The 19,893-nt window shown below is 38.8% G+C and overlaps 1 protein-coding gene across 1 annotated transcript in view; it reads right to left on the bottom strand.

Moving 5' to 3' along the window:
- Window positions 1–314: 314 nt before the first annotated feature.
- GRM5 (glutamate metabotropic receptor 5) overlaps window positions 315–19,893 on the bottom strand; it is a 162,919-nt gene continuing 143,340 nt past the window's right edge. The window contains exons 8-10 of the mRNA XM_026087147.1: window positions 11,266–11,361; window positions 9,502–9,663; window positions 315–1,137 (exon numbers count right to left, since the gene is read on the bottom strand). Coding sequence (XP_025942932.1) covers window positions 315–1,137; window positions 9,502–9,663; window positions 11,266–11,361 — 1,081 coding nt within the window. The remainder of the gene's footprint in view (window positions 1,138–9,501; window positions 9,664–11,265; window positions 11,362–19,893) is intronic.

Genomic DNA, 19,893 nt, shown 5'->3' with positions numbered 1-19,893 from the left:
ATACTAAAGCAAAGCACTTGGTATGTAACTGATTTAACAGACTCCTTATAAGCCCTCAAAAATAGATGCAGTGTTTCTGAAAAGCCCATGTTTTTTTAAGGCCACAAAAATCTGCCAAGAGTCATTTTATCTTAAAACAGCACAATTCTGATGTTTCCACTCATGAAGTAATTCCACTTCTTACTCTTTGTTTCTCTCAAGATGACTCAATGCCTCTTCGTCTATCTGCGTAAACACTGGAGATCTTGAAGGCTTGGCTGTCCCCTCACTACTTGTTTGTAGTCGTTGAGATCCAATGTTGCCTTGAACTACAATCACAGCGAAGAAGAACTTTGAGTATAATCTCTGATGAGGAGTGTGTCATACTTTGGGGAGGATGGGATACAGAGAGCTGATTCAGAAACTGGAGAGCTGGGGGATGCACTTCCAGAGTCAATGGAGTCTCTAAAAGGAGAAGGAGGAGTTAAAGCTACCAACTCCTCAAGGTCTTGCTTAGCCGTGGGGGTCTCTGAAGTGCCTTCTTTGACACTGCCACTTGAAGGTTTCCTCGCCGACTGCGAAGCGCCATTGACTTCAATGGCAGGAAGTGGCTGGATCTCTGCAAATGTGGTCATCGTTGTAGGGAGCTGAATTTCCCTTGGGATCAGGTATGAAGAGCAGAGAGGAGTGGCCACCATTGTCCCTGGAGTGGTTGTTGAAAGCATCATAGAGTTCAGCTCACTGATGTTGGCTGTAAAGCGAGTAACGACGCTACTGATCTGCTCCATGAGAGAGCCTTGAGAGGAGCTACTTCGCTGGGCATGCTCTGTCTGGAAGGTAGGGACATCATCTTCTGTTTGGCTAACGGAGGCAGTTCGGTGACTCACGGTGCTGATAGGTGAGGGAGTCTGTGGTCGATACTGAGCTGGGTATTGCTCTTCTGCTTCTGAAACATCGTAAAGTGTTTTGGCACTGGTCTCAGGAATCGTAGCACTGCTACTGTGTCGGCTACTATCTGTGCTTTTAGAAAAAGGCTTGATCACTGCAGTCTGATTGGGGTTCTCTTTTTTGTTGATGTGGATTGACAACCGCTGCCAAAGGTGTGCTCCCCTGCTGCTCTTCTCATTCTGGGCCCAGGAAACTGATTTCCCATTAGAGCTGTAAACAGAAACAAGATAAGATGGTAAGTTGCATCAAAGTCAGAACTATAATCGCTGCACCTATACCATGGGTATCTGGTGTCTTAGTGCTTGTACTTATGAGAAAGCTGACTATAATTTCATCTATATCTATAACTATACCTTTCTCTGTATCTATATCATCTCTATCTATATCTACATCTGTATCTATATCTATCTACATATACCTATGCCTATACCTATCCATATCAACATCACCTCTATCTAGATGTTCCAAGAAAACAAAATAGACTCACGTCTAGTTTGATGAAGTGGAAGGCACAGTGAGGCAAGTAGTTCAAATGGTGCCTGTCTTCACGATATCATATTGATCTACAAACCATGACGACCAAAATCTGGCCTGGATATCTGAAACATTTCAGACCGTTGGCCAATGTAGCTGCTGACCTAACAGTCCTAAGGACATTATCTGTCTAGTTGGTTTGACAAGAGGCTGGAAGAAGTGCTGCCTTTGTGCCTTAAAAAAAATTCACTGTAAATCAAAAGCAAAACACCAGCCTGAATCCTGACACTCATGTTATAGACATTTGTGTAATAATAGGGTGGCCATTTCCTCTGGTGACTCAGCTCCACAAAGGACATTTTTGTCCCATGATGGATGCATGTGTTCTTCTCAAGTGCATCTAAGTCACAAAACTGGTGGCATGCCCAGGCAAACAGAGCTGGTGGCCTATTTCCACTTTAGCCTGAGATCAACCTTTTAATGAAGGCAAGAATGGTGGGCTCATTGCATGCGCTGTTTGTAGACCAAATTGTGACCTTCTCTGTGCTAGTTCTTGGACACTGCTGACCTCTCTGTTGCTGCTCTGACCCCTTGGGGCATAGGCAGTGCCTGTCTTGAGTGAGGGAACAACTTAGTGGTTTCCCTCCTGATGGATTAGTGTCAGGAAGGGAGGTTGTGGGACTGAGAGGTGCATGGAGGAGGGAGGAAGAGGTAAATGTGTGAAGGGAGTGGGTGAGAGTCCTGGACTGGCTGGTTTGCAGGGCGCTGATATGAAAGCTAGCCATGGGAGGTTAAGCTACTGGCCATGGGTTTTTGGGTGTGGTGCAGGGAGTGAAGACTAGGAGATGGAGAAGCGTAGTGTGTTATGCCTGGGAACGCACCTGTTTTTAGCACAGCTCTTGGAAGTACTGGAGCAGTGCTCAGAATGGAGCTATACTGCTTGTGGTGCAGGGAGACAGTTGTAATGGCTGACCTCTTCTCAGTCAAGATACTTAGTAAGTTAGCCACCACTAGCTTAAAGATTTTTTTAATTGCAGGTCAACTCAGAGAATAATACTGTCTTCCTAGCAGGAAAGAAATGATGGACAGGCTATAGAAGTTGCTTAATGTGACCTGCGTTTGGAGAGAGCAGTAAACATTTTGTTCCACTCTCCTCCAAAATGAGTCCTCTTAGGGTCATAGCTCTCCAGCTCCCATCACTTGCTCTTTAGCAAAGTTGCTTATTTTTCTCTTTTAACTGCCTAAGAAAAAGTCTCATAGAACAAAGCTGGCTGTAGAACTTATAAATACACAGTATGAAATCACTCCTTTCCTTTTCTATCTTCCCTTTTAAAGCTGATGTGTGCTTATACATGCATTTACCAGTAGTTCTTGGGATTGAGAAAGACCATTAGCAATATTTCTCAGATGAAACAAACAATGACTCTGAAATGATGCCAACAGTAATAACATATGAATAGGCATGATTTATATATATAATACAACAGAATTTTAAACAATTCATTTTGGTTGCCAAAACATTTGCTTACAGCCATTTAGGTTTTTGGAAAGACAAGCAAATTGAATACCCTGGCAAAGTATCATAAATTTGTTGTTCGTTTCTTTGGTTTTTAAGCCTGAAATGATTATACTCACACATGTTAGCCTGCAGCGTAACAGTTTGCAGGAGACACAGTTTACTAAACACAGATGACTTTATATCAGCCTCAGTGTGGAGGCTTGCTGCACACTATCAGTTTAATAGCTCTTCCAGTCATCAAAAAAAAAGGTTGTCTGCTCAGTGCGAACAAAACTTCTTCTTGTGGGTTCACATCTACTGTCACATTACATGGAATTACAATGGATCACGTAACACAGCATGCACCAACAGCTTTCCTCCTCAAAAGCAGCGTCACAGAGTCCAGCAGACACAATGTAAGCCACTGACTGTTTTCAGGAGGGCTAGACTGGGAGATGTTCTGTGAGTATATAAGGGTGTGCTACTGCTGTTATCCCTGTACTGTTCTCTGGATCCTGGAAATAACCACTACGCACCTTGTACTAACTATCTCTGTGCAAATGGGAAGATCCAGAGTTTACCCCCAAAATGCCAGGCAGAACAGCTGAGGGTAGATGCCTTGTAACTTGCTATTAAGAGTGATCTCTTCCTCTTGCTGCACCTCAGTGATAGCTGAGGATTTAATAGAGCAAGAAAGAAAAGCAAAATCTAGTCTGCAGCACAAATTGCTTTGACTTTGTGCATCTCTGTGCCCCTGCTCTGTGTGCATGAGGATGTGGTTCTGAGCTGAGCAGGAGCTGGGACTAGCTGCCTCTTTTGGATGAAAACTGGTGCTCCTGAGGACATTGTGTTCCTCTCACCAAATGGGATACTCAGTGGGTGCCAAGAGCTGTTTGGGAGGCATGGTTCCTTGGTCATGCTGAGTCCTGAATTCAGGGCCGGCAGCGGGAGCAGAATTTGGATTCTGTGGGAGGCAAGATCTTGCCTCTAGTTGTGGTATGATGATGATGAGACCTCCTCTCTGCTCCTATTGAGCAGGAGGGTGAACTTGCACTCTTAACCTTGATCTGGGAGAAGGAGGGGGCTTAGTTCCAATTCCTGCGTGTCCTAGCTGTGGGATCTCTACTCCCACTGAGTTCAGAGCTCAGAGGGATCTGTGACCCACCTGCCTGTTGCCCAGGCAAGATAAATGCCAGCTGTTGACAATTACCATGGGGACCTGCCAGTACAAATAGAAACACTTTCCCAGAGAAAGTTGTGTTTTGTTTATGCCACTTTCAGCAAGAGCTATGTTCTAGCACACCTCCTCACTTCAGGCATTGGCTCAGTCAGCGAGCACAAACTCTACTGCTTTAAGAGTCTGCTCCAAAGGCTCTTAGACATTTTCAGTTTACTGAAGGTTGGACTGTGAGAGGTTGTAAAGGGAACAAGCCTCTCCCTACCTGGTCACTGTTCAGGAGACCACTGCTGCTGCATTAGAAGTTTATTAAGGAGGGAATGCGGTATGAGAATGAGGAACCTGGGGAAAGGAAAAGGATGAAATATGGCATATGTCCAACACTGGGCAAGGGCAGCTGACAGTTAAATCTTCAGTGGAGAAGCTAACAACCCCCTGAATCCCATTTTCGTTTTGGGTCACTCTCAGTCAGTTGATGCAATTGGTCACTGCCTTTGCCCTGTGCCTGCATATAATCAAGCCATATGTGTGGCTATAAAGGAGATTCAGGGGTCCTAAAGGAGTCCCAGTGGCTGTTTGATGTAAATTTTGAACAAAAGCCTGAATGTTTTGACCATTATTCATTGCCAAATTCTTGTTATAACAAACTGAATAGGAAGCAAGGAGCGATCAATCTATAAAAAATGAACCCAGAAGTAAAAATTCCAGTAGTTTGTCTGGCAATAATTAGAATTATTACTTCAGGAATGCATTAGCCACTTTATCATGTTGCACCTATTTACTATGTTACTAACAAATGCAAAAATAGCACTGGCCTGAGGTGTGCAATCATTTATCATCTCTATGAAAGGAGCATTATTAGTTTTCTTATATTGTTATATTCCAGGGATGGTACTTTAAGATTCTGCTCTAAATGCATATTGCTATTTTGTCAAGTTAACCAAAAACCACCACTGACTGCACAATTTAAAAAGAAAGAAATAGAGATACATCAAAGACATAGACTATGATACCTATTAATGGAATATCACAAAAAAAGTTTGTATTTATTATGCCCAGCTTTGCCACGTCCCTTTGAGAGATGGGAAACTTACATCAGTGATATTTTAGAGCCTTTTTACAAACAAATTTGGCTCCCTCAGATGAGAATGGCAAAATTACAGTTGCAAGCTCCCAAAGGAACTTCACTGCTAAGCTTGGCTGAATACAGGTTACATTTTTCTACCCTGCTCTGCCCTTTTGCACCAAGTAGAGCAGAGCAGTGTACAGGTCATATCTGGAGATGAGTGAACTCAAAGCAGTGACCTCATTTCCAAACTGAAATGTTAGCAAGATACTTTTTTTTTGGTAAAGCAAAATCTTTAGAGTGGCACATATTTTCATTTCTTTCACTATAGGTTAATTAGGTTCAGTTTTATGTACAAAAGGGATTTCCTCAGAACCGGTCATACTAATTATTTCTCCAGTCTCTTTACTAAAAGCTGCTTTGATTTTTTTGTAGCTAGGCCTTTTTCCAGTCTGCTAGACTTACCATGAGATAATATGTACAAGAAATGAAAGTGGTGTAAATGAGAGCTTTTGAAGACTCTGATATTTCCAATCTTTCCTCTACAATTGTGCACTTGCTGACAGAATAACAATTTGTACGTGTTCCTCATTTTCTTCCCTTACTTAATCTCTTCAGAGTCACTTATGTTTTGCCTCTAAGGCCTTATTCCACATTCATAATGGATATTAACTGCTTTTTATCCACTTAGGTGGTAAGGAAAATGTTCATCCCACCCTCTTACATGCCCTATTTTATTATCTAGAATAGATAACTATGATGTCCTTCGTTTTGGTTGATGCAGCAGAAGTTTTGTTTCAGAGTTTCTTGCTCTGTGGTATGATTATCTATGAGATTGTGCACAGTTGTGTTACCAGGGTTTCTTTAGCCAGCTGCCGTTAAAGCAATGGTGTTTTGTGAGGTCCTTCAAAATACAGAGGTGAAAAACAGGAAGAAGGACTGACAGTCACAGTAGCTGAACGCTCTCATTTTATAGCAAGTGTGCTATTCTCGTGGATTACCTGAAGCTGCTGAAAAGAATCCTGATGAAGAGTGCTTAATAGTAAGTAGGCAGGTAGGTGTGACTATTATTGGGGCAGTTATTGAAAGCATATGTAATTTGAGGATACATCATTTATTTTCTTATTAACATCTTTCCTCTGAAATATGCAAATCTGTTTAAAATTATGAATTTTAATATTTCCTGAGAAATTTTTGAATGTATAGTTACATATTTAGTATTATTCGCTAGTGGAAACTGGAATATGAGGGAGATGAGTACAGTTTTAAATGAATAATTTAAGGGAAATTTTGTTCTCTGTCCTTAAGATACAAAGTTGTTGTACCAATGTCAGTATCTGATTCTAAACTTGAATTGGTACAGCTGAAAACACATGCTGGACAACATCTTGATGAAGACCTATATGATTTATATGCAACTAATTAATGCTGATATGAATATGATAAAGAATGAATTAAAGTTCTTTTATTTATAAGTCTGTGAGTGGACATTAATATTTCAGAATATTTGTCTAAATTTGATTGAGCTAAATTTGGTAGCAAATTTTGGCTTAGGTATTTCAATGTCTGCAGTACTGTATTGCATGAGGCAATATCTTGTTTTTTAGGAAGCTGAAGTAAAGTTCGTGCTCCAGCATTGTGCAGACCAAACCTGTTTATTAAGGGCAGTCCTCTCCTCTCTTTAAGGGAGAATGCCTTCCTTCTTTTTCTACCAGAAGCACTGGATATGGTAAGCAGGATAAACTTCTGTACTCAGTCCATACAACTTTCTGCCAAGGAGAACTCTTGTTATTCAAATTAATGATAAGAAACCTTTGTCCTTTCAGAGTCCTCTGCTGAAATATTATTAAGGACTCAATGATATAATTATTCTGCCTGAAAAGGATTTGAGTACTGTCTGTAGATTTAATTAAAAATTGACTCTTCATAAGGAAGGTCTGTGTGTGTGCCTGTGATGCGTGCAAGCATGGGAACATGTGTATTTTGTTTCTCTAGTCTTGTAACTTGACTCAATCTCAGATCAATAAAAATTTTGCTTGTAATGACCCAAGTTCTTGACCCTTGGGAAAATGCAAATGCTTTGCAATGTGCTAAAGGCACTGGAATGAAATAAGCAGTTGAAGCAGAGAACTCTAGCAAACCTGTGCACAGTTTCTCCTGTGTCTATAGGGCAGCCTGGATGACTGGCTAAAACTAGACACAGTAGCTAAACTAGGTCAGTTCCACCATTGTAATGGTTTGTTTATGTTATTGCACTTGCTGTCATTTTAAATAGCTTATAAGGAAACCTTTACATGCCTATATATATTTGTCTCCCTGACTGAAAGCAAATTCTGCTACACATAAATAGTCCACTAGCAATATATCTTTCAAGTTATACAGCTTAAATTACTCCTATGCTGCTTGTTCTGCAGAGATAAATAACAGCTAAACACAAAAGAGGAATGATACAGGGCAAATACTCATTTTGCCCTCTCCTGAGCTCTATAAGTAAACAACCTCCTTTGCAATTACATTGCAAACAAAGAGTTGCTTTGTCAACAGCAGCAAGGACATTTACTCATACTGCTCCTAGAACTATAACCGCTCTTTACCTCCCTTCCCTATGCTGCCAGTTACCATATACTGTAAATATATACATATGTATTTATGTGTGTGTGTATTGAACCATAGCAGTAACAATTCCTTGCAGCCATTTTCATAACTGGACCTAGGATTCTCAGGTCTCACAAGTTTTAGTAGTTAGTGGACATCTGAGTTTGTTAAGAGCTCTGAAAATCTCAGCTGGCATTTGTATGAATGACTTTCAACTATCTATAAGGATGAAAGAAGCTACAAACTGACGAAGAGCTGGTAGACAGAAATTTTGCCAACGACCTCCCGGTGCAGCCACCAGCGATGCTAATGCTGGCAGCTGTTTCAGCAGCACGCCTGTTCAGAATGGGAAATGAAGTGCCTGGTATCTGAATGAAGCATTTCTAGGAGGCCTGTTATCCTGACCCAAAATGCAAAAATTATTTCCATGCCAGATGTAACTTCTTTCCCCTCTCACTGTGGCCTCATTGTGATTGTTAATTAAGGCACGTAGCTCTGTGTTTTGCTTTTCATCTAAAAAATGTCACTTCAGGCAGCTCAGAGTGCATTGCTGCTACACTGGAGCATCATATCCATGGGATGGAGGGAGAATAATGTTACTTCTGGATCTGGCAGTGCTACTTCCTGGTGCGCATATTTTTAAGATACTTTCCACACTGCTGACTTGACATGTGTCTTCATTGGTTTCAGTGGACTTTATGAAAATTTGCTAAAGGTATCAAACTGAGATCTATTGGCCATCAGTAAAAACAGGAAATGTCCACTTCCCCCGACCCTGACATCAGGAGTACAGACAGTGCAAAAAAAAAAAAAAAAAAGTTAGCTATCCTAGATTCCTCTCCAGAGTCAAGGGTTGATTTGAACTCCATCCTCTGCAAAGCGCGTAGAATGGGAGGAATTTCAGGTATTTGGCATGCCTAAGAAATAACTCCAGGGCAAGAAATGACTACAGAGGCATTTATACACACGGGGCTTATCAGCAGAAAAATAACTCTTATAAATTATTAATTGGTTTCTTATTTGTTGCATTTAATCAAACCAGTAATTTAAATGATGAATCATAACAATGACGGCATGCCGCCTTCCATTCTGTAATTAATTTATCTGATAGATGTGAATAGTGTTCACAGATAACACAGAATATAGTGACTTCTCTTAATCAGAAATTACCTTTCAAAGCATCGTACAGTGTACCCATTACTACAGTTTTATGACACTTTTCATCTTGAAAAACCCCAAGCCATTTGCAAGATGTGAACAGTGATAGTTAAGCCCTTATGTGAGAAATATCTACACTAGGGTTGAAACACAAAAATTATATCGCACAAGGGATTTGAGAACATGAGCTGAACAACACTGTCCAGCTGAAATTGCACAGATTTTTTTTAGGCTAAAATGCTATAAGTAGGATTTGGTCAGTATCAGGGGACCTCTTCATTTCCATTGCAGTGAAAATGAGAAAAGATGACAAGGTCTTTTCATTATTCACAAATGGCCATACCCCTGTATCTATCTTTTTTCCATCTGCACTTCCTCAGTTACTTCTAGCACGGGGTTGATACTTACTGGGATAGAAGAATGACACCTACTTTGCTTTTGGCAACATCTATACTCTCTTTGGGTGGTTCCCAGGCTATTCAGTGGCAACTCTACTTAGTTTATGGACTTTGACAAGACCACTAGTCAGGACATTATGGCTGGAGACAACAAAACACAGCCATCAAATGAAATGCCACTCTCTGTTAAGCAGCGGATGTTCTTAACTGTTTGAGTAGGTCTTGCGGCTGACAGTCTGGTTGTGGAACTATTACACTGACACAGTTTCCAGTCTTTTTGACTGTTAAGGCATCCTCTTTAACGGGGATCTCTTTCTCATCTCTACTTGACTCAGATCGATTACACTCTGGAATGCAAACAGATTCTTCACTGTGAAGATATAAAATATAAAAAAGAGGTTTTTCAGATGTAAATATATGAATGGGCAAAACCATGAGAGAATACAGAGCTGAACAGAGTACAACGAAATACAGTTGTCTGACATTTACATGTACTTGCCTCTTCTTCAAAACTCTCTTATGTAGTGACTCCAAATAGCTTTTAAAGGAGGAATAAATATCACTGAAGGCAATGCAATGTAAAAAAAGAAAAAAAAATCCAAACAACACACAAACAAGAAACAGAATCCAACCTGACAAAAAATGGTGGACATCATTGATACATTTTGAACAACACTCAGCAATGAATATTCCTGACATTATTTAAACAGTAAGAATCCCCCAAGTGTGTACTGTGCCATGTTATAGTTGTTAGCCTTATGTATGACTGAATGTTGTTGTACCCAAGGGATACATAATGCTGTAAAAGTGTTTAATTGAACACCCTCCTGCAATGATAAAATCTACCTGTGATATAACACCTGGGAAAAGTAAAAGTACACACTGTACTTTAAGGTTACATTTATAAATACTTTATAGGGGTGAATAATGATTGAGTAGATCTTTTAATAGATGGTAAACCAATGGTTCTAGCTTGTAATAGAATCCAACACCTTGATACAATGCCTATTTAGATTACCTTTTCCTAAAAGATTTTCAGCCTGCTGTGATATATAGAGCTTATTAATTTATGAACATGTCTGGAGAAATGGATTTTCTGTCTTATGAGAAAATCCAACATCAAGGAATTTATCTGGACCCAAAATGAGATGAAGAGTTGAAATATCCAAGTACTTCACAGAATTAAATAGCTTGAAATATTTGAATACAAAAACATTAAAATGGCCATATTAAATCAGTTTGCTGCAGTAACCCTGAATAAAATGTAGTTTATAATATACGTTAAAATGTAATCCTGATGTATAATATATAATGACCAAAACAAAATTAAACAAATATATCTAAATTAAATGACATGGAGAAAGTTATGGAAAAAAATGTTCTCAACTCTATTTAAAATCAGTTTGAAACCTTTCCTTAAAACCACTACAGAGCTCAGCACTTTCCCACAAGACATTTCTGTTGGGAAGTGTCAGCAGTTTCATATTGGAAACATTTCCATCAATCTGTTTTTCTTGGCTCTCTTAAAAGCTCTTCTGATTAAATATACTATAAGCTATTTATTAATATAGCCCTTAGTATGTGGTAGGACTATCACTCCAAAGGAATTCCAGAGCTGCTTACTAGCTGTTTGAGTGCTGTCTCTCTTCACCAACTCTATCAGCTTAATAAGTCAGGTTTAAAGTTTCTCCTACCCAAAGCACCATATCACAACAACATCACACGGGACACGTGGTTCTGATCACTCAAATGAACATGGTGCAGGTTTTTTTGCAGTCAGATGGAACACAGAAATCAGCAGTGGCCAAAAATCAGCAGTGGCCAACTTTTTTTTTTTTTTTTTTTTTTAAGACATACTATATGGGATGCACAGGTATTACAGATAGAGGATCTGGGCTGGCATTGTCCCAGGGCTGCTCCTCTTGTTCACAGACATACCACACTGCCCTAAGGCCACTTGCTGTTTGCTTACCTGGTCATTGTAGCTCTCCCACCATTCCCCATACTCCCTTTTGGGGTGAAACACTCTATTTCCGACTTGTGCTGGGCCAGTCTCCTGCCTTTGTACCTAATAAATCACGACAACAACAGGAGCAAACAGAAAGAAGTGATTGCGTGCTCAGCCTTGTGTGACAGCCGCTGTGCAAAGGGCCATGCACATGAGTGTTACTATGGCAGTGGTGGGATATGGTGCAAGCTGCCTTAGGAGTGGTGGAGTAGCTGCATAAAACCCCAGACCTCTGTTTAAGCAAACAGGGCTACAGGAGAAGTGCTCGCCAATTTTGTGTATACAGGAGAAACTAAATAACTCTACAGAATAAGTAACCAAGCAACCTTTTCTCTTTAATATTTTTGGAGGTAGACCAAGATGTGTAGGCCAAATAGATTATGGGCAACAACAGGTAAATTAAGAAGCAATAAAAAATCTACCGGTGGGTTACAGGTCACATTTTTAATTTTTTTCTCTGATCCTCCACCTCTGGCACACTTGATTCATTCTCTGTGTTTGCAAAAACAAGAAGCCATGTAGCTGATTGTTTGGATATGTTTTGACTGAGCTACTGTAGATATAGCAGATGTCCACATCCAACTTGCTGTCTATGCTTCTTAACAGTGAAGGGAAACAGAGACTTCTCAAGCACAGTTCATGGCACGTATCCTGAATGTGCTTCTTTCTCTCCATGACGGAGGATAGATGACTTGCTGAGGTGTAGACATCAAAATCAACTGAAATCAGCCCCAATCCTAGAGCCCACTTCAGCATGGTGAATGTTTAAAATGAACATCCATACTTTGCACTTGGATGAAAAATTCACTTGGATAAAGTTTAATACCTAATGATCTAATTAATCCCTGGGTAGCATATCAGTGTATGACCTGATCATCATTTACCTTCTGAGCACTTAATTGGGATGGGAGCATTGTCGAGGTCTTATGGTGGCTTTCTTCCCAGTGGTGAATTTCATCCTAATAGTATAAATTCTTGTGCTAGGTATTGAGATACCTATTTAAATGCTTGAATAGAATTTGGACAAAATGCCCACCATAGACTCCTTCTTTTCAAATATTGCTTGTGATATTCCATTCCCAGATGCTACAGTCTTCATCATGGTTATGTAATAAAACTCTATAGGGGGAGCCTATTTATCTTAACATTGCTAACATAATAGAATAAACGACTTATTTAGTGCATGTGTCTTAGGCTGACCTAGATAGCAAAAGGTATCTTGAAGACAACAACCCTCTAAAAGAGAAATAGCCTGAGTACAAAAGCAGCAAAGCTGAATTTGGGATGCAGCTGGAGTAGATCCTCAGAGGCAACGCGTATTACAGTAAATAACTTAGGAAGAAACTTAGCGAACCCGAGAGTGAACTGAAGACAGTAAAATGATATGTGCTCAGTGCAGAAAAGTCCTTTCATTTACAGATTATAACCTTAATGAAAGGAGGAACAACAGGAGCTTTGTCAAATGGCTATCAAGGTTTTCAAGGCAATCCAGAGTGCGGTCTATGCAGTGCTCCCAAAAGGCATGAAGCTCACGCAGGATACACACATATTAAATGGAAGTCAATTCCTAGAGTAGAGGAGAAGGTGGAAGGGCTTAGAGTGTAGATAAATTCACTGAAAAATACAAAGGAAGTCAAACTGGATCATACAAATTCAATTGGGGTAGCAAGATAGAGCAAAGAGAAAAGAATGTGTGGAAACATCAGAAGAAAGAAAAGGAAATAAAGTTCAAGTGAAGGCATTAGATATCATCAAAGAAGGTCAAGTTTAGGAAGAGTGGGTGGAAAACTAGGTTACATTTAATCCTGGTAACCAAAGCAGGTACTCTGTACCCAACAAAACAGAAGAAGAAAAGACCAAGACTAGTAGAGGGAATTTGGAGACCTTAAATACTCACAATAAACTGAAAAATAAAAAGTAGCCAGCAGGAGGAAAGGAGAGGTAAATGACCTTAGTGACTCCTTTTTGAAGAACACCTGGTTAGAGCACTTGAGACCCAGGTATAAAGAAAACCCCCAAATTCCCTGTTCCCTAGTTATTAACCTAAATGCCATTGCCATAAAAATCATCAGAATGGATCTCACAAAGATTACAAGGAACTTCTCCATTATTGCCATCCACTGAAGAGCAAATTACACCATCAGAAGAAGCTGGCAGAGATTGCCTCAAAGCCTTGAACCATAAGAACTGTTCCATGGCTGTTCATTTAGTGCTAAATATCCAGCTATGAAAACAGTGACCAGAGCATGCTCTAATCCATCTTTTAAGGAGGAAAATGTATCTAACCTAAGCACAGACGTTGTGAATTACCTTTCCGGAGAGGAATATCAGAGGTTCTGCATAAAAAAGGGTTTTCAGCATTCAGAACAGATGAGGACATGGTTTTGCCTCAGAAAGTCTTGCTTTAGAAAAATGTCAAGGTAGTTTGTCTCTCTCTTAGTTGTTAAAAACAAAGGATTTCTTTAAATGATTTGAGGAGAAAAAAAAAACTCAAACTTTTTTTACAGTTGTCATAACAAATGCTAATGTGAAAATGATTTTGCATTTCAGCTGGTGTGTGGAGCAGGCATAAAACACTGCAGTGCAGTCAGTATTTGCAAGTAGATTTCTTTTCTGATAGTCCATACCTGGACCACATATTGGTTAGAAAAGACAGGGAGAAGAACCTGCATTTATTTAGAAGACCAGCTCAGGAACCAGTACTAACAAATTCTGAAGGCTTTAAGTGATTTCGGGTTGTTCTGAGGGTTTCTTTGGGGACTTTGGGTGTGGAGTTGTGGGTTGTTCAGGTTTTTGTTTGTGTTTTGTTTTTGTTTTTTTGCACAGGAGTGAGTTGCCTTAAGAACAAGTGTTTAATGATACATGTTAACAGGTTTTATAAGCACCAATTAATGAAAGGAAACTTGAGAAGTAATCCCCAGTAATTCAATCATTGCAGTGCTTGTCCATTTGGCAAATATTTTGCCACACCACTGTGCCTTGCACAGCAGTGCTCTGCACTCTCCAGAGGGCATCAGCAGAGAGACAGGAACCTACTCCTGGGCTGAGGGAAAGTGTGTCTGTCCTGCCTGGGCTTTTTGTGTAGTTGGTACTTTTCATGTGCTGTGGGTCAGGAAACACCAGCGTGACCATTCAGTTTTAGGAGAATGTTAGACCTTATCCTTGCCTTCTTTGCCTTACAACAAAACTCCTCTTGTGGGCTAAAATTAATTCATGTTATAGGAAATAAAAGGGGAATGTGGGACTCAGTATCATGAATGAGACCAATAGTTATCCAGTGACAATGTTTTAGAAATTATTTTTTGATCTCTTCGTTTGTAGATCCCTACATTTTTTTCCACTGGAGGTGCGGGCCCCTGTACAGACAGGAGTTGGTAGCCTTTACATATGGCTATTCTTAGATTATCTCTGGACTTTAGGTCCAGGTGCTGGTATCCTGGTGGTCCTGACTCAATGTTAGGGTGAGACCCAGGTGCGCCCATGGGCCATCCGGCCCCATCTCCCCTGGTTTCCATTCAGAGGATCTTGGATACCTTGACCAGGGGCAGACTGTAGCATACTGTAATACAGCCCCTATCCGAGGCTGTTGGTGGGCCAGGCCTAGAAGATGTGCCATAGCCTGAATTTCTGTACGGTCCAACCAAAAACTTCACTGAGAAAAGGTCTGTGGTTAGAATGTAGATAGTGGCATACAGATTCTGTTAAAAGGCCCACACAACACTGGCTTAGAAAGACTACCCAAAAGACAGATTTGCAATAGCAAAAATTGAGATAATCTGTCTTCATAAAAATTTACCATCAATTAGAAATTGGGTTTTGCTCTTAGACATAAAACTCTCTTCCACTCTTTTTTTTTTTTTTTTTTTAACTAAAACAACTCAGGTTATCTTTGTTCCTTGAATATGGCTCTAGTTCATTTGTGAATCACTTCAGATCTTTGGGGTCATTGATTCATGCGGCAGTGAGTTCCTCATGTTAATGGTGAATTGTGTGCAAAAAATCCAGACCACAAAACAAATCAAACCAAAAATTCCACTCAAGTCTTTTCTTTTATCCATTTTGCATGAACATGCTCTACATGTATTCAAACTCATCTTGCTTTTGTGTGTGCAGAAAGGGTGATTAGATGATATAGGCTCTGTCATATTCTATCTATCTCATGCATCTCCTTGTTAAAAAAAAAAGAGCAGTCTGCATCTCTGCTCAACTTGGAGTGTTTCCAGAATCCCAGATTATCCTCATCACTAGTCTCTGGAGTTCCTTGCCTGAATAAAGGATTTAGTCCATTGTTGATGCAATGCAATGCAAAGCAAATTTGTTGTGTGGGAGATGGAGAACTGTTATCAATCCGTATTTCAAACACAGTATTATATTGCCATGCAGAAATTTTATTGTTTAGTGAACATCAAAAGGGCAATTGGCACTGTTCAGACACAGAGGAAGAAAGTAGCTCTGACCAACATGTTTTTCTAGTTCAAGGTAGGAATAACATCCTCATGAAATTGTACCTTGTGAGGATAGAAGAGGTGATATTTGCACATGAACAGTTAAGAGAAGAGAGGATTTAGAGCCAAATCTGCTTGGAGAGCAAGAGCTAATCCTGCCCTGGGAACTTAAGTTCAGCATTGCAGTGCCTAAGGGCCTTGTTAATTAACGTGATTCTGACTTTTGGTCTGAGATCTTTTATATGGTATTAGATGTCTAAAACTTCCTGAATCCAACTTTACCCACACTTCAGCAATTATCAAAGCAGCTATAGGATATTATTTCAACACATACTCTGATTTTGCCTGTTTTGGAATAAACCTGAAGCAAGACCTTTTGAGAGTCCTGAAAAGTGAGATTAGAAGAGAGGAGAGGAGAGGAGAGGAGAGGAGAGGAGAGGAGAGGAAAACCACCCACCTCTGCTTTCAGATTAGGCTAAAATAAAATAAACTGAAATACAGTATGAAAATCTTTTAAGCTGTCTATATGTGTATATTATGGAACTCCAAGTGTGGCTGTCTTAAATAATCATCATACTACCCCATTCCTGTAAATTCTTTCTGCATATACGGAGTATGCTGTTTTACAGAGCAGAAACCTGCTTTAGATCCCTAATCTCTCAACATCATGCAACAAAGAGTCTAACTGGTCTATCATATTGATAAACTGGGGATTTGAAAACCTTAATAGTGTGCTGATGAGATATTGTCTCTTTGCTTTCTGTCACTTTCCATGAGTCTTTTCAATCTGCTTATGCCTGGAACAGGATGCTGAATGTCACAAACCTATTCACCTTTCCAGCCCGTTTTATGTATTTTAATTGTTAAATCTTATGTACAAGCAGTATTTTTCACCTGCAATATTATTTGATCTTGATATTGAGCAATGGTGAAGATCCTGCATTTCATAGCAGCAGAGTTAGGGCTTACCTTTAGACTAGAGAAGAGAATTTGAATTAAGATTTCTGCATAGTTTTAAATGGGTGAAGAATGAACTGTGTAGAATATTTAGCATTGTTACTGTATAAGCTACTTTGAGCTACAAACATACTGTGTCCTTGAAAATCAGTTCTGCAAGGTTGGTCATGCTATCTTGATAGTGCACCACACTACACTGACTAATTTGAAAGGGGTCTCAGCTTATTGTGTGACATTTTCCATTTACAAAGTAGCTAAAATAAATTATGTGTTATTAAGCATGGCACTTTTTTCTTTTTACTTTTTTTAAAAAAATCAGAATATAAAAATTGTTTGCTTAATAGCACCATTTCAGCAAGCAAAATTACTTTAAAGCCAAATGCACAATTTAATTCTTTTTTCAAGTGCAGCATAATCTTTTTTTTTTTTTATAGCTTATTATAATTAAGCAATCATATGTAATTGCAGCTGGTGAATTAAAATTACTTTTTTTGATGGAATGATACACAAAACATAACACCAATTCAGGGGAAGAATAGACCAAAAGCACAATATTACCAATATGTTTGTTTACCTGCTTCTGGAAGGGTTATTTCTGAGATCTTGGACAAAACACTGTGTAGGATTTCTGTATAGTAGTGTCTTGTGTTATTCTATCTGGTCTCTTCACTATGTTGAATTTTTGTCCTCTTCTCCAGGTAGTTATAACTACAGATGCCATAGGGAGGTCTCATTACTTTATTCATTACTTCACTCATTATGTTGAAAAGGGAAGCTACATTTTATTTACTCTGAAGTAATGTAAATGCTAGAAACTTCCCAGTCCTTGTGAAATGAATGAATGGGGGTCCCTCTTTACTACACCCTAGCTTGTATTTGAGCTTAACATGATATTTTCAATCTCTTTTGGTGTTTGGAATCCCAAAAGATTTATAGCTAGAAAAATCATGAAAAGGAAGATCAGTATTTAAAGATCTTTTTGGAGGAAAGAAGTTTCTCTTTTCTAATGATTTTTATTACTTGGATCTTTTATGCTATCCGATATGTTTGGTATATTAATTCTATTTTTGTTTTCTAATATTTTGCACTTTTGCTGCTGGTTTATTAGATTTTTAACCTTTCTTTTCTGCTACCTCATTATTGGATTGTGGACTGTATAATGGCTTTTTTTTTTTTTTTCAAGTTATGTTTGTGCTATAAGCCATCGACTGGCAACCCACTTGATAGTCACTACAATACATAATACTATAATCAAAACTATAGCAAAATAAGAATTTTGTTCTTTTATAGTTTACTGGACATATGGCTTGAATTTCAATCACAGTTTTCACAAAACATCTGTAAACAGAACCAATTGGTTTCTCTCAGCTGAGAGAAACTCCAGTCACCACCTCTTCTATCAGTCTTGAACCAGCTTCCAGCATTCAAGTAGAAGCACCATTGTTTTTTAATCCAAACGGGGGTTTCCATAGTGGCAGACTGGCTCATCTATTGTTTGGACCTTGGAAGGAGGATCAGTGTCCTACCTTTTTGGTGGTTCACCTTAAATACAATGGCAGTTCATATCAAAATTTGCTCTGGAAAGAATCAAAAGTTCCTTCAGTAGAAAACCCTATGCTCAGACCAGAGGATAGTTTGCAACAGGATCTACATCTTGCATACAGAATGGACATGAGACAGTCTGCATGACCGGTCTGGGTGCTTTTCAGCATGACTGATAAAGTCAATGCTGTTAAAGTAGACAGTGCCATTTATTTGTCACCAGAAATTTAGAAGACAGGTTTGAAAAGGAAAAAACAAGATAAAAAAGTTAGACATTACTGTTAAAAAACAACAGACTATCTCCTCATGTCCTTCTGCCTGTAAAGATAAAAAATAAACAAAATGCCAGGTCCCATCTTCACTGTTTCTTCTTCCTTTTCTTCTTTGTAGTACAACAGCAAGACTGGATTTTGCTAGCTAGAGCAGATTTATCTAAGAGTAGGCAGTAAATTGTTGACATTGTAATTTAATTTGCACAGTTCTACTATGATAGTTGATTCAAAATGATGGGGATGTTGTCTTAATAATATAAGTAATTCAAAACATTAGGGCTGAATATATGTGCTCAGTTAATGCAGCCAAACAATTTATATCAATCAATCAATACTTTAATTAAATTTAGGTTGAGGGGAAAAAACTCAAAACAACAACACTAGCATTGCACACAAACTTAAATTCATTGTAATCATGGCATTCGAGAATATCAATTCATTATACAGATAGAATGTTTTAGCAGCAATTCATCAAAATCTTTCTGACCTAATACCTTTCACTGAGTTTCATAAAATATTCCTCAGTCATTTCAAAATATTTGAAGTTTAATTAATCACAGTATCAAGCTTGTCCAAAAAGACACCTGGAGTAAATTATCTAGGGAAAAATGAAGGACTCAAATCATTCAGTAATGTCGCAAGCTAAATTTTTGTAGCATATTAGATTAAAATAGCTTGGAATGATACATTTGGGAACTGGTTCATTAATAAATGCAAACTAATCAGCCAAAAGGATAATGACTTCCTTTGAAGAGTCAAAGATTTTTTCCCTGTATGCGTCAAAATTCTTTTCTAGAGAAGCTAGGAAGCAAACAAATAACATCATGTATTATTATTGCCAGGTTTAATTTTTGGAAAAAAACAACAATCACCTTTGAGCCAGACCTTCAATTCTTGTAAATTTTCACCTACTCTGATGACATTACATCATGTAAGAGACTTGCCCCTTCCCTCTTCTGCATTAGTCATCTCATAGTTCAAGTTGTCTAATCACTGTTGTGCAAATTATATTTGCAGTTCACTTTCCCTTTAAACTGCATCTGTAGAAATTAACTTCTTTTTACATGTAAATTCTCATTGCCATCCTTTGCCTCACAGTAGTATCCTGTGCTTCCTGTCAGCACATTCATTTTTCAGCTTCCACTGGGATTTATTACATTGAGATAAGCAATGGATAAAAGCTGATCATTGCTACAGTTCAAGGATGTTGCAGGTCATTTCTATAATGTAACTGCTTAAGTATTAGTTGTCCTGATTCACATTCTTCAGTAATCTCCTGGTTAGTTGTCCATGCATGCAAGAGTGGATTGAAATGACTAAAAGCCATCAAGAAATTACTTGCCTGCTCTATAAAATCTCAGGACTTCAAAAAGTGT

Source organism: Apteryx rowi, unplaced genomic scaffold (assembly GCF_003343035.1).
Source record: "Apteryx rowi isolate R43461 unplaced genomic scaffold, aptRow1 scaffold_705, whole genome shotgun sequence".
Taxonomy (NCBI): domain Eukaryota; kingdom Metazoa; phylum Chordata; class Aves; order Apterygiformes; family Apterygidae; genus Apteryx; species Apteryx rowi.
Note: the sequence above shows the minus strand (reverse complement) of the source record. Positions and strands in the feature narration are given on the sequence as shown.